General features: G+C 33.7%; 1 protein-coding gene across 3 annotated transcripts in view; it reads right to left on the minus strand.

Moving 5' to 3' along the window:
- Positions 1-2,232: 2,232 nt before the first annotated feature.
- Positions 2,233-16,334, minus strand: part of inpp5l (inositol polyphosphate-5-phosphatase L) — a 56,863-nt gene continuing 42,761 nt past the window's right edge. The window contains exons 9-17 of one of the 3 annotated variants that reach the window (XR_012383815.1): positions 11,301-11,385; positions 11,119-11,214; positions 10,392-10,466; positions 10,207-10,280; positions 9,047-9,158; positions 8,817-8,891; positions 8,626-8,690; positions 8,403-8,463; positions 2,235-4,546 (exon numbers count right to left, since the gene is read on the minus strand). Coding sequence is in view for 2 of the 3 variants with exons in the window: in NM_001037569.2 (NP_001032658.2) it covers positions 8,649-8,690; positions 8,817-8,891; positions 9,047-9,158; positions 10,207-10,280; positions 10,392-10,466; positions 11,119-11,214; positions 11,301-11,385 (559 nt within the window). In the remaining variant the exon portion in view is untranslated. Of the gene's footprint in view, positions 4,547-8,402; positions 8,464-8,625; positions 8,691-8,816; positions 8,892-9,046; positions 9,159-10,206; positions 10,281-10,391; positions 10,467-11,118; positions 11,215-11,300; positions 11,386-16,334 lie in introns of all 3 variants that reach the window. The other 2 variants (NM_001037569.2, XM_068223020.2) reach the window with 2 other exon arrangements.

Below are 16,334 nucleotides of genomic sequence, written 5' to 3' on the forward strand. Positions count from 1 at the left end.
CATGTTAAGATAAGGGTTTAGCTTTAGCCTCCTGTCGAAAAATGCCACTGAATGTAAAATTACCTCTGATAATTTAAAAGCAAATCAGCAAGCACTTGATTTGAAGTGGTCATTTGTCAACTGTCAACTAATGGCTCCTTTCAGACCAGTTGTCTACAGGGAGAGATTAGTCAGATCCAAGATCCTTTAATCTACATCACATAGCAGATGGTTTTGGTGTGTGTGTGTGTGTGTTTGTGTATACTCATCTTAACTGCACCTCAATTAAAAGGACTCATAATGATTATGACTATGATCAATTAATGTAAACTGACTCAATTTGAAACAACTGACCAGTCATTAATCGATCTTCCCATTAATCCATTAATGCAAATTCTTAACAACAGCTGCGCAATTTTAAATGTTAATAAAAGCTCAGTATATTAGGATTCATAGTGTCTAAAAAACAAACAAACTGGTCCTTCATTTTCGTGACTCCAGTAAGTCATATATATCTTTTTAAATTTATTTTCTTTTTAAATATTATTTTTCTTTTTAACTATTTCACAGTATGTCTGACAATATTTTTTCTTACGGAAAAAGTCTTTTATCTGTTTTATTTCGGCTAGAATAAAATCAGTTTTTAATAATAAAAAAAAAACATTTTAAGGTCAAAATTATTAACCCTTTTAAGCATTTTTTCGATATTCTACAGAACAAACCATCATACAATAACTTGCCTATATATTACCCTAACCTGCCTAGTTAACCTAATTAACCTAGTTAAGCCTTAAATGTCACTTTAAGCTGTATAGAAGTTTCTTGGTCATCATGGTAAAGAAAAAATAAATCAGTTATTCAAAACGAGTTATTAAAACTATTATGTTTAGAAATGTGTTACAAAAAATGTTCTTTCCATTAAAAAGAAATCGAGGAAAAAATAAACACGGGGGCTAACAATTTAGAGAGGGGCTAATAATTTTGACTTCAACTATATTATATATATATATATATATATATATATATATATATATATATATATATATATATATATATAATTGAGGTCAGAATTATTAGCCCCCCCTTTACATTTTATTTTATTAATATTTCCCAAATTACGTTCAACAGAGCAAGGAAATTTTCACAGTATGTCTGATAATGTTTTTTTCTTCTGGATAAAGTCTTATTTGTTTCTTTTCGGCTGGAATAAAAGCATTTTTAATTTTTAGACACCATTTTAAGGATAAAATTATTTGCCCTTTTAAGCTATATATTTTTATAGATTGTTAGTCTACAGAACAAACCATCATTATACAACAACTTGCCTAATTACCCTAACCTGCCTAGTTAACATAATTAGCCTAGTTAAGCTCAACGTCACTTTCAGCTGTATAGAAGTGTCTTGAAAAATATCTAGTAAAATATTATTTACTGTCATCATGGCAAAGATTAAATAAATCAGTTATTTTATATTCATGTATGTGTGTATATATATATATATATATATATATATATATATATATATATATATATATATATATATATATATATATATATATATATATATATATATATATATATATATATATATATATATATATATATATATTTATATATAGTTAAAGTCAGTATTATTAGCCCCCTTTTGAATTTTTTTTTTCTTTTTTAAAGATTTCCCAAATGATGTTTAACAGATCAAGGAAATTTTCACAGTATGTCTGATCATATTTTTTCTTTTGGACAAAGTCATATTTGTTTTATTTCGGCTAGAATAAAAGCATTTTTCATTTTTTTAAAAAAATTTTAGGGACAAAATTATTAGCCCCTTTAAGCTTTTTTTTTCTGACAGTCTACAGAACAAACCATTATTATACAGTAACTTGCCTAATTACCCTAACCTGCCTAGTTAACCTAATTAACCTAGTTAAGCCTTTAAATGTTACTTTAAGCACGTGTCTTGGAAAATATCTAGTCAAATATTATTTACTGTCATCATGGCAAAGATAAAATAAATCAGTTAATAGAAATGAGTTATTAAAACTATTACGTTTAGAAATGTGTTGAAAAAACCTTCTCTGAACAAAAAATTAGGGAAAAATTAAACAGGGGGCACATAACTCAGGGGGGGCTAACAAATCTGACTTCAACTGTATATCATCAATACCTAATTTTGAACAGATTTTATCATTTGATTACACTTCAATATATCAACATGCTGCAAATTCTTCTTTTAGGAATAAAAATCCACAACGCTCACGAATATATACAGTTTATTAAGAAATAAGACAGCATATTTAAGAAAACATTCATTGGTGCAGCAGAAGGTAGTACATCAAGATGGTCTTCACACTGTTTCATGTCAATTCAACTTTCCCCACCTACTGAGGTATGATTAGAGTAAATGCACTGCAGCTACTGTATCTACTGCATGTTACCACTGTTACAACAGATCTACAAAACACAAGCTTAGACAAATATCATAAAACTTTGAGAAAAAAAAATCTTTATTTTGAGGAAATAAAAGAATATTTGGCACAGTCTCAAGTATTGCGTACATCATAAGTCACTATATAGAGTGGAAAGTGAATTTTTAAGTGTGAATATGACTGTTTAAGCAAGATTTATGCATATGTTTACTCTGAACGACCTATAATTTCCTAGTGGCAAATCTAATCCTATCGACAAGTTTCCCCCTGGCCAAGCAGTATGCCATTTATTTTAGACTTCTCAAAACACCATCCATCTTCTGGACAAACACAGTTTTCAATGGTTCTGGGCTCACACCATAACAATGCTTTAAAAACATTGCCTAACATTCTAAGACATACGTAAGAAATAGGGACAAAAGACACAAAAAAAGACATTTAAAATAAGCTACATGATGATTTTACAACTGCTCTGATGTATCTCTTTTATTATTTATGGTCTTAAATTGCTCACCGTAAAGTAAAGTAAGCCCCCAAAAGAAGTGCAAATATGAATGGCTACACATGTTTAACTTAGCATGCTAACAACAGTGAACATAAATCTTAAAAGACTGTAGTGTTTGTGTTTATCAGTAAAATCTCAAATGCTAAATGACATTGACGCCGCTCCTACAGTGACTCCGTGGCCTCCTATTGAACACGGTTTGGAGAAATGCCCCCGAGAACAGTAAATTATGTTGACCATACCATGAATCAACTACAACAAGTCCATTATTGACAGGTGGGCTGCACCATTTAACCCTCACACGTAAATTATGCATGGAAGTTCAGATTCTATTGATTTAATCAATAAATTCATGTTGGGTTAAGATGTCAGAGCCTGTCATACTTTGCAAGTCGCTTGATTTTGAAAATAAATGAGCAATGTGATGTGGAGAACATTTAAAGGGGTGTTTTAGAATGAATATATTATAAATATGATTTCTACATATCTTTGACTGCTCAACATTTTGATGTTAAAACAAGATGGTTTAAAAATAACAATGCGGCCCAACCTATTTACAATTAAAAGTCAATTAGTAAAGAAAAGTAGAATATACAACAATTTACAAACCAGCCTATTACCACTCTGAATCCTACATTATGAACCTTGGTAATAGCAACTAGCTTTAAACATATTTAACGCTAAACCAACACAGATGAAAATGATAGCATGCACAGACGATTCAACACAATTACAACCATTAACACATTTCAGAATTTAGGCTCCACATTAGCATTCAACATTGCACTAGTGCTCTAATTAAAAGTCTGGGAGGCTTCCAGGCCAGGGCACTCTGGGTTGGATTTCCATAATTCTCAAGTGCTAATGGCTTAATAATTTGTCCCTTGCTGTCCTGTACATATTCTATTGATCCGAGAGTCTGACTAACAACTCCACAGAGACAATGACTGACGCTGAAAACTCACAGAAGCCCGTAAGTGCTGAGGTGAGTGTAAATGCAACAGCAGGTGCTTACGTATTCATACTCACACATCTGGAAGAGTAAAGAATAAAATGAGACTAGCTGAACAATATTTTCACAGAACAACTCCTATTAAAGGCAAATTCACACAGATGAAATGCAGATGATGATTCCGGACTGAAAGCAAAGCTTGTGCGTTGCAGCAGCTTGCGTTTGGATATGATGTGCTATTTTTTTAACAATCCTAACAATGATTTGAAGCAAACCAATGGAGTTGTGATCTTGAGTTAATATACTCGATGTAAAATCTGAAACTTGGCTGCTTATAAAAGGTGAGGAGCTGTGAGTTTGTGAGTAAAGTGTCTTTGTTATTTTCTTTGTTTTATTCCATGTTTATTTTTATATTTTTTAGACATTTCTTAAGTCATGCTGATCATGCTTGAAGTTGTTGGTAAAAATTCTGATGAGAAAACCAGACAGCAAAAAAGACAAAAAGTTGCATTTCCACTTAAGCTTGCCAGGAGATTTCAAAGGTCATGTGTGCTGGGTTGGGTAGGCGACTGTTCATTGTCTCCATGTTTAAAAGTGAGTATATTCTTGCTGTACAGTTCTTGCATGGTAAGTAGAGACGTCCAAAGAATAACCCTTGGGTAGACAATGAACAACACAAGAAACCTTGATGAAGAGAGAAATGAATTTACAAATTATATTTACATTCATCGTCTTATTTATGTGCTCATACAAACATGCTATTCATCAGTTTGATTATGTGTTTGACATATATTTTGAAAGGCTACAGAAAATAATATATGGAGGAAACAGGTCTTCAAAATAAATAATGACCAAATCTTTAAACCAATATAGTGATATTGTAAAATGTGTAAAGAGTGTAAATGTTAGCAAAGACATTCGGTTTATGAGTATGTAAAAATGTGGTTAAAAAGATATACAACCCCAAATCAGAGAAACTTGGGACAGTATGGAAAATGTAAATAAAAAAGAAAGTAGTGATTTCCAAATTAACTTTGACTTACATTTCACTGCAGACAATATGAACTAAAATATTTCATGTTTTGTCTGTTCAACTTAATTTCATTTGAAAATATACATCCTTTTCTGTCATTCAGACTTGCAACACATTCAAAAAGGTTGTGACAGGAGCAAATTAGGGCTATAAATACAGTAAATTGGTTATATAATGATGTGATTTGAAACAGGTGATATCAACAGGTGGTTGTCATTAAGATTTGGTACAAAAGCAGCATCTAGTCCTTTACGAGAAAAGATGGACTGAGAATTCCCAAATATTTAAGAAAGTTATTGAAATGCTTAAATACAATGTTCCTCAAAGACAGATAGGAAGACACTTTGGATATTTCAACATAAACAGTGACTAACATAATTAAAGGATTCAAGGAATATTAGTGTTTAAGGGACAAGGGCGCAAGCCTAAGCTGAACAACTGACAATTTCTCAGGTGGCACTGCGTCATTCATCAGGCGTCATTCATCTATAAGGGATATCACCATATGGGCTCAGGACTACTTTGGCAAACCTTTGTCACATACCACAATATGTAGTTATATCCACAAAAGCCAGTTAAAACTGTATTTTGCCAAAAGGAAGCCCTATGTTAACAGTGTCCAGAAGCGCCATCAACTGAACTCGAAGGCATCTATAATGAACCATCACACAGTGTAAACATGTACTGTGGTCAGATGAATCAGTATGTCGGGTATTTTTTGGGAGGAATGGACGCTGTCTGCTTTGGACCCAAGAAGAAAAGGATCATCCAGATTGTTACCAGCAACAAGTCCAAAAGCCAGGCTCTGTCATGGTATGGGGCGGTATCAGTGCCTTTGGCAAAGGTAACTTGCACTTCTGTGATGGCACTATTAATACTGAAAAATACATTTTGATACATTGAGATTTTAGAGCACAAAATGTTGCCTACTTTTTCAGGGTCAACTATGCATATTTCAACAAGACAGTGCAAAACCACATTCTGCACACACTACAAACTCCTTGCTGCAAAGGAAGAAGATTCCTGTACTTGACTGGCCTGCCTGCAGTCCTGACCTGTCTCCAACCGAGAATGTGTGGCACATTTTGAAGCGCAAAATGCGACAACGAAGACCTTATGCTGTTGCCCACTTTAACATATGTTTGCAGGAAGAATGGGACAAAATACACCTGAAACACTTCATCACTTGGTGTCTTTAGTCCCTAAATATATGCTTTATTGTTCCAACTTTTTTTGAAATGTGTTGCAAGAACTAAAAAATTGCAATTTGTGTTTATTTAAAAAAAAGGAACACATTAAATATTGTTTGTTGTATTGTCTGCACTGAAATACAAGTAAAAGTAACTTGCGAAATTACTATTTTCTTTTCTTATTTGCGTTTTCCATACTGTCTCAACTTTTTTTGATTTGTGGTTGAAGAAATTATGACTGATCTGTTTGGAATTAAATGTATAATATTTCCAAGTATGTTTAGAAAAGTATATTTTATTAATTCTTTCTCATAATTCCAGTGTAAAGCACTGTCACTCACATACTTGCAGTGTACATAGTTTTGTCCAGCAGTTTGATGAGTATATAGCTCTATATTGCATTTGTGCTATATTGTATTGACAGCACATCATTTGGTTACAATCTCTACATTTTTCGATTAAATAATTTTATATATTTCATATTTACATATTTTATTTTTATTTTAATCAATCAGTTCACAGAAAAAAAATATGTTATTAAGGCAAAGCTAACAAAAATGGAAATAGAAAATAAGATTTTTCTTTTCTACTATGGAAGTTAATGATTGCAGGTTTTCAGCTTCAAAATATCTTATTTTGTATTAAACAGATAAAAAAATGAATTAAGGTTTGGAACCACTTGATGGAGATTGTGTGTATATTTTAGGGTGAATTACATCTTTAATTACTCACTCTCATATCATTCCTATCCCTGAGACCTTTGTTCATCTCCAGAATACAAATTAAGATCACAAATTGAAATTAATTTAGGGTGCTTTCACACCTGTGAATCGATTCAGTTGTTACGAAACAGAGATTACAAATGTTACATTGTTGCTTTTTGCTCTTGGTGCGGTTCGCTTTCACACTGCAAAGTTTCTAATAAGACCAAAAGACCTAAAACAAGTCACGTGTGAGTAAACTCATCTCACATTGGTCAGAGTGTCAGGGTTTATTTTGCAGAGTCTCGCTCAGCTGTCAGGAGAGGTGGTGGTTTGATGGTGTTTGACAAGGTGCGCGCGACGTGTCCGAAGAGTGAGGAGAGATGCGGTGGGGAGGGGTGAGAAGGGTGCGCGACATACCCTATTTGAGGACCGGGAGGGAGATGCGAGATTACCGGGAGATTTTCACCCATTTGCGGGCATCCGGAGACTCGCGAAACTTCCCGCCAAACTCATAAATCTCTCTTCATAAAGCTGTATGCCTATTACATATCCATAAAACACTGTGATATAACTGCGCTCGGATCGCTTTCTCACTGCAATCGAACCGCTCCAGGGTTCGTTTCAATCGAGCCGAGACCACCTCATTCAAGCGATCTCAGAGCGATTACTTTGGCGCAGAACAGAGCGCGATTGCCCTGTTCACATATGCCAAACGAACCGCGCTAACTGGGCAAACGAGACACGTTCCGAAACAAAAGTGTAGGTGTGAAAGCACCCTTAATCACCCTTTATAGATGGCAACGGTCCATCTTCAGTGGTTCAAATGTAATCATACTCAGATCCAAGAACACTTTAGTGCACCAAAGAAACGACTGTGCTTGCCCATATCTTCCTCATCAAGGTGCATGTTTATTATGGCTCATATGTTGTGCTTCTGACTTTAATGGGAGTATCCTGAACATCCCAAAATGCACACTAATGACTTGAGGAGGAAGAGAAGACACTGAAGAGTTTTTTTACAATTTTTTTAGGCACACTAAAGTTTTCATGGAGCTTCGTATGATTAGTTGAACCACTGAAGTCATTTTGATGTTTTTGATTCCTTTTATGATCTTATGATGTAATAAATAGCAGAAATATAATTTTTAGATAAACTTACTCTTTAAATTATACTATTTAGGTTTTTAGTTGTCAGTTATAGCAGACTGAATTTGTTTTACAAAGGATATCATATTGATGTATTCGCTTGAATGTTAAAAAAGGTAATCAATACATTTTACACCAAAATAATTTAATGTAAAATCCTAGGATTACTTCTGTCCATAAACTAAGTTTATTTGGTTACCACTAGCTGAACAAATGGCAAACCAATTGCAATATTATACCTATCTAATGCCCAGACACGTGTAACCTATAGAACACACATAAAACTAGCAGCAAAACAAAATCCCTGCCCTAAAAACGCCAATAGGGAACAACAATGCAAGATAGATGTGTATACGATGTTTCTCTAATTAATGAACACTGGTGCTTTTAAGGTGCTGTGCAAGGACTTGTTTGTGTAGCTTAAGAGGCAGAAAGTCCTACAGACATAAATAATAGGTGTATCTTGCCTCATGCTTGATCTCAGTTGAGTGTCACAGTAAATGAGGGCATAAGGGCTGCTAATGGCTCCTTGGGGAAGATCAGAACAGAGTCCTTCAATCTGCTATATGTAACTTTTTTGGTTAATAAGCATAATTGTCTGCTACCAGTGTCATAAATACTGTAAAGTGTCTATAATAAACAGTTAAAAAAAACTGTAAACACAACAAAAAAAACAATCAAATAGCTTACCCTTTGACTTTCCCAACATTGTGTCAATGTGCATATGTCTTTAGTGGAAAAAACAGGAAAACAGGCTGGATAGAAAAAAAATACATTATTTTTTTATTTTTTTTTTTGTAAATGGTTAAAACTCTGATTCATTCATCAGCAAATCCTGACAAAATAAAATGAAGGGTATATAACTGAACAATCTAACTCACCTTGTGGTCTCCCATGCAGATGTTGGAACCCAGTGTGTCATAAACTACACTACTCTCACCTTCTCCCTCCTCCCTCTGCAGAAAACAAACATTGAATAAACAAACACAAAACAATACAAGTCACTGTTTATTTAAGTCAAACATATTGTACATATTTTTATTTGTTATATTTCTTTATGTAAGAACATATTTATTTATACTGTAAAAAGCCAAGGTTGATATAAACCCACCCGATGGATGATGTCTCTTGCACTGTGAGACATTAGGATGCGGTCACACCATGCGGGACATCGTGTGTTCATGTACTGTGTAGGTTTAGTGTAATCTTCACTGTATGGGTAACTGAAAAGTAAAAATGATCCTCACATAACTTTCTGACAGACAAACCAGTATTTAAAGACCTTTAATTACCATATTTCACACTACAACTTTGAAATGATTTTTGATGTCTTATAAGTGCAGTACACCAAACAAAAAATATTGTTAGTTAATTATTAATAACAAATGAAAAACAGTACCTGCTTTCTATTCAAAAATATCTAAAAATGTCATTTATTTCAGTGGTTATTTTTCAGCAGCCACTGCTCCAGCTTTTAAGGATGCATGTTTGAGAAAACATTCAAAAATGTTATCTTTTATTATTATATATAAATTAGTGCTAGGCAAAAATTAATTGCGATTATAAATTTTCCTACAGCTTAGCCCTTTATTCATTAGGGGTCGCAACCAACTTATCCAGCATTTGTTTTGCCCTTCCTGCTGCAACTTAGTAATGGTTAAACACTCATACACTCTCACATTCATTACGGCCAATTTAGTATAATATGAACAGTTAGGTATATAAATATTTGGACATCGACATAATTCTAACATTCTTGGACATTACATGGACATAACATTACTTTAACTGCAAACCAGCTTTAATTTGAGGGTATTTACATCCAAATCAGGTGAACGCTGTAGGAATTACAACAGTACAACAAACAGTATGTGCCTCCCACTTGTTAAGGGTCCAATATAATGTATATATCATATACAAAAATAATTTCTGTCTGTACAAAATATACTTTTTCCCAAATAGATGCATGCAAGTGAGTGCTTATACCTAAATAATAAAAATACAGTGCACACACACATACTGTATATTATGTCAAAAAAACCTTTTATTTTGGATGCAGTTTTTTTGCCCACCACTAATATACATACAGTTGTGCTGTTAAATAAATACCTGTAAAGTGTGATTTTTTTTCTTTAGGATTTTATGAACAGGAAGTTCCAATTGACAAAAGGTTTGAATACAAATTTGATTATTTTTAGATATTTACCTTTGGAGTGTTGTAATAAATACTTTACAGTCATGTTTTTAAGAAAAAATTCTAAAGCTGCGCACCTCGGAGGAAATGGGATATCTTCCTCTGTGATGACGTCATGGAATGCAGAGATCTCCTTATCGTACTTCAGCAGCTGAGAGTCATAAACATAGATAAGCAAAATCTTTTATCAATAAATATACTCTTTTATTTTTCTATTATTTAATTTCAGACAAATGTTTTATTACTTAAACTAATTTCAGACCTCTTTTCCGTTGTTTTCTCTGAACACAGCCTGGTGCAAGTAAGCAAATAACTTTGTCTCTATATGAAGGAGGACCTAGTGATCAAATGATTAAAAACAGGAACAAAACATGAGTATAAAATAGTCTAGAGGCAAAACAAAAGAGTGAAAAAAGAAAGATAAATGAATGCAGGGCATATAAAACTAGTAAAGAATGGAGAGTAACTCCAACTTTGCTGCCACATAAAATGAAGCACACGTCCGCAAGAGTGATCTAAATGCAAGCTCGCATTTTCTGGACTGGCATGAAGTCAATATCAACCCTCTAAGAACCATAAATCTGGCTGGACAGTGTACTGGATATGTCTGAGCGCACACAAAAAGAAAAAAAAAATTTATCATCTCCAGCATATAAGATCAGAGCGTTGAACATATATGCTAACAATATTTCAGAAAAGCAGGGGTCACAGTAGATTTGCTGAAGGCTTTAAAATTATGCATGCTCAATTAAATTGTAAACAAAATCAATATATGTTTATATGGTAATTTTGACAAATGCAATGCAAAATTAATATGTAGTGTTATATTTTATATATAACAAAACCTTTCACAAAAAGTAATGTACGCTGTACAAAACACAAACTGAAAATGTGTGAATGGCTCAAACATTAACTCCTTAAGTGATGTAAACAGAATTTGTAAGCTTTTTTCTTTTCTTTCTCAAGATGACTTCAAAAATTTTATTTACCTTGTGGTCATTGTCTTTCTCTTCACAAATGATTTTTTCAACCTCATTGCTACTGCCTTTTTTAACCGTCTGGATCTCGGCCGACAGGGAGAGGTTCTTCAAACAAGTAAATAATCATATTAATATTTATAGAATGTATGTGTATTTTGGTGTTCTGTGAAGAACATATCAATCAAGTCTACCTGCACTAGACTGAGTGTGTCAAGACGAAAATTGAAATCTCCAAACAGGAAGAAGGGGAGAGGGCTGTAGGTGTTATCTGTTATCCTTCAAGAGAAGAGAATGAGAGTTTAATACATTATATTGAATGTCATTTATGCTAAAAGACAGTTATTAAACAGTATATTATCAGTCATATCACCCTGCAGCCCAAGACGGGTTATTTACTGAAGCAAAGCAGGGCTGAGCCTGGTAAGTACCTGCATGAGAGACTACATGTGAAAATTAGGTTGCTGTTGGAAGCGGTATGTGTTAGTGAGGCCAGCAGGGACTGCTCAATCTGTGGTCTGTGTGAGTCCTAATGCCCCAGTAAAGAGAAGGGGACACTATACTGTCATTGAGCACCGTCTTTCAGATGCAAAAAATCCTATAGCACTTCTTGTAAAGAGTAGGGTTGTAACCTCAGTGTCCTGGCCAAATTCCCTTCATCGCCTCTTACCCACCATGGCCATACAATAATCCCAATCCACTAAATTGGCTCTATCACTGTCTCTCCACTCCACCTATAGCTGGTGTGTGGTGAGCGCTTTGGCGCCGTTGTACTGTGGTGTTGTCACATTATCCAAGCGGATGCTGCACTGGTGATGGTGTGGAGAGACTCCACCCTCATGATTGTGAAGGGTTTTGGGTGTATGGCCATACACAATAAATGTGCTATATAAATACACATTACATTACATTACATTATTTCTAACCATTATGCTTTGATGCTGTCATTTCTTATTAGATAGTTGCCCACGTGGGCTTTATTTTGGCTCTCAGTAACTTGTATACAGTTGTGACCTAAGGGAATTGGACTTGAAATAGGTATCATATACATAAGGTTGTGGGATGAAATCCCGGTCCTGGCAGGAAGTGAGGATGGGGGGATTGAATGATCATCACTCTCTCCATCTTTGATACCCAGCTAAGCAATATATTTGTCACTGTGTGTGTCTGTCAGTGCTCACACTCCTCACTCAAAATGTGTGTGCCATTGGATGGGTTAAGGCAGAGGTCTAATTTCGAGTATATGTAAAACCATTTGGGTATTTGGGCTTTAAAAGGACATGACACAAAGAGAGAAGTGCTTATAATTTAATTTTGATTATGTTCCAGAGAATTATATAAAAAAAATACATAGCTAACATTTGACAAAGAACAGCTTCCAGAATCTCTTCCAGTTCAGTGCTGGATTCGGCTAAAAACTCCTCAAAGAGCAGCTCTAACTATAATAGACCAAGCTGTGGATTGTGAGCCACAACCTGTACGTATTTTTTATTTGTTAAAATTGAGCAATTACATGCGCAGTGTCTAGAGAAAATGTGTATGTTGTAGCAAGGATGTAAACAAGGATGTTAACAATAAAAAATGCTGTTTGGCACCGTTAACAATTTTGCTATAAATTCATATTTATCCGTCAAACCCATGTGTCACAATCTTCTCTGTGTTCTACACCTCAAATAATAAACTCACAAAAATTATGTGAACGTTTTATATTACTTACACATGCTTATAACCCGAATATATATGAAAGACACTTGTCAGATTTTATTTTAGAGAGCAGACATGAGGTTCAGCTGTTTCCTCTGTCATTTTCTGTCTGATTCATGTTGATAAGCCTAACAGCTACTCTCACTGACAGTGTTTACACAGCACAAAAATGCATGTTTATAGGGGCGAGCTGCATTTCCTAGTGACATACAGTAGGTGAGAGTTCAAAATGACTATTACCGCCGCGCCTTATACCGCCGCCGTTTGAAATAACTGCCGCTCTGTTTTTAGTATATGACTGCAGCTTGTGAATGAGCCGCCAGGGGGCGCAAAGGGACGGGATGCGACGGACAGAAATAGCCTTTACAGCAGCTTTAAATATGCTACTGTGCTTGTAAATGAGATTAAACAATAAGTCAAAGCATTATAATTCCTTCATTAATCATTTAAAATTTGTTAACACACTTTATTGTAAACTTTTTAAGTGCAAAGAGGACTAGTTTTAGAAAATAGAATTGAAGAAATAAAAGACAACTAACATGAAAGCACAAACATTCAGTACAAATGAGTAGTCTTAAATAAATAAATAAAGCAGTCTTTTAGCCTAAATATAGAGAGATGTTCAGTGTTTGCTATTTTGATAGGACTAAGACAAGACATTTTCATTTATGTTTTTATTTCTGTTTTTGTTTTAATTTTCGTTGTTGATTATATTTTACTATCTTATTTTATGTCTCAACAATTGCACATAATAATAAACGAATAATGAAAACTAATTAATAATGAAAATAGGCCTAAATAAATAATTTATTTAAAGATATTGCGGCGAAACACTGAGAAACGGTCAGGGGCATGGTCTAAAGAGCTTAAGTTGAATGCTGCGTCATCAAAAGCAAATAAATAAATAAATATATTGACCTACCTTAAGGAGATCACTGAAAGTATAATAAAACTAATTTTGCCGCAGGACATAACGTAAATTAAGTCTCGCAGGTGTATTTTTAATAATTTAGTTTCAGTTCAGTTTTTTTTTTTTTTTTTTTCAAAACGTCAATGTTCTCCTTTAAAGAAGCTATAACTGTTGTTTTGTTTTTTAATTAATGGCTCAGTATGTTTGGTATTTTAATTTCAATTTCAGTCACTTTGCATATGCGTGTGAAATATAATGCCGCATAACCGCGAAAAAAGAAGAAAAAGCTGTCAGTTAGGCCTAATTCATCAAAATGAACTATAATAAAATACAGCATGTTGGTTAATACAGGCGGAATGTGAACAAACTCAAGGTAAGGCTAAGATATGTGCTTGCTTTTTAATGCATTTAAAAAGATTTGCGGCTACTATGGTGTATAATAATGTTTTTTTTTTCTTCATTTTTTGTGTGGTAAAGGACAATGCACATTGTTATTGATGTAAACTTAGACTAAAACTTACCATTGATAAATGTGACCTAGCCTACTTCAAGCAGATAACTTAAAGTATAATAAAAATAATTTTGCCACAGGACATAAATAAAGTCCCGCAAGTTTAGTTTTAATAATTTAGTTTCAGTTTTGTTCAGTTTTTTTTTTTCAAAACATCTGTTTTTCTTTGAAGTAAAATTTTTTATTTTTTTTTGTTGTTGTTTTACTTGTAATGGCTCTCTCTCTCTTTCTCTCTCTCTTTCTCTCTCTCTCTCTCTCTCTCTGTCTCTCTCTCTCTATATATATATATATATATATATATATATATATATATATATATATATATATATATATATATATATATATATGTAATTATTTAATAATATATAATTATAAATATATTCTTAATAAACTTCCCAGCCACAAATATTAAAGAACACAACTTGTATTAAAACTGGGCGGGGATTAGAAAGAATATGATGCTTGTTATATAATTTAAAATGTTATTCCTCTTGTCCAATTTCTGCATGCACATTTTGTCACTCGCTACTCTGCCAGGAACTTCGCCGCTGGAGAGCACCTTCAAAAATCTCAATCTCATGGCTCATTCTTCACGAATATAAAATTAAAATAATGGCGCGTTAGGTTTATTGTGCATCCCGCGGGTGCAACAAACAAGAGTTGTGCATTTTAGTTTAACTTTTTGAGCGTTAAAAGCAGTTCGGTGTTAGTTTTTATTTAAATATATCAAGCCGAAACTAAACAGCGCATTCTCTCCGCCTCCTCGTTCACAACCAGCCCGACGCACTGCTGAAGCAGGCAATAGAGACACTCCGTAATTCATAATCTTAGCTGATGTTTGGGAGTCGAAAGATTATATTAAAGAGAAATGTTCTTTTAACAGTCCCGATATGTTTAATCTTTTTTTTCTGTCATTTCTCTTCAGCTAATTATATTTTTTTAAAGCCGCTTGATTCTTTTAAAACCGAAAGCAGACCCCGGCAATTGGTGTTTTTCCATAAGATACGCTTTGTGAAGTTTTTATTGTGTTTTTAAATAATTTTATTCTATTCAAAGCAGCACCTATATGCCAATTTATCCTAAAAACGCGGCATAGGAGCCATGCATGTCATGTATCACATAACTGCATTTTCCTGCGCGTGCGCGATCAATTTCTGATCCTGTTGCATAAAGGTTTTTAATTAAAAAAACAGGTCATTAATTACTTTCGATGTGCTAAAATATTTGTTAGACGAATGTTATTTTAAAAAAAGCATATGCACATATTACAATTGTAAAATAGTCTAAAATGCATGGTCTGATCAGAAATAAAGGAAATTAGTTATATTTCATTATTTAATGCATAAAATAGGCTAGTCTTTTTATAAATTGAGTTTAATTGATTTGAAACTTTTAATTGCATTTTTACGTCCTGTAAATAATAAAAGTTGCATCAGATTGATGAACACGAATCTTAATACCTGTAAACAGGGCCACAGTTACTTTTTTTTCACTGACTGGCATGAATGGCAAACGCATCAGAAAAAAAAACTGCTGAATCTCTGCGAATATTTGGTTAACGTATAAAAACAAATGTCTGGTTTATTGATGTTAGTAATGCATAGAAAAATGCAAAGCAGAATTCTCCTAAGCTCATTAACCCATGCACTGATGACAGCCAGGGAATCTGGCCCACCATTTTATTTATTAAAGGTATTATTTCATTGACCAGAACATAACCATATTTATAATATAATTAATAACCTATCATCTAAAGCAGGCAACACTCTATTCAGCTATGTTCTGTGTTTTTACGTAAAAATATATTAGTTTTGGCGAATGCTTGGAGCGTAATATAGATATTTTAAATAACACATTTAGTTCAGTTCAAAAGTTGTTGTGCATAGAAACATTCATTTTAATGCGGTTTCGTTTTTAAACGCATAGGTTTTGTTAAGCCATCCGTCCTATTTTTGGATTTTGTGTATTCATGTTTATGAAAAACACTTAAGAGTGGAGACCCCTTCCCCCTATTCATAACCAAAAGCTTGTCTGTTAGGTGTTAATGGGCATCAGTGAGGCTGAAATCATGTCGCGTTTTCACTTTTGGGCTAGTAGCTTGCA

Source organism: Danio rerio, chromosome 8 (genome assembly GCF_049306965.1).
Source record: "Danio rerio strain Tuebingen ecotype United States chromosome 8, GRCz12tu, whole genome shotgun sequence".
In the NCBI taxonomy this organism is placed as follows: Eukaryota; Metazoa; Chordata; class Actinopteri; order Cypriniformes; family Danionidae; genus Danio; species Danio rerio.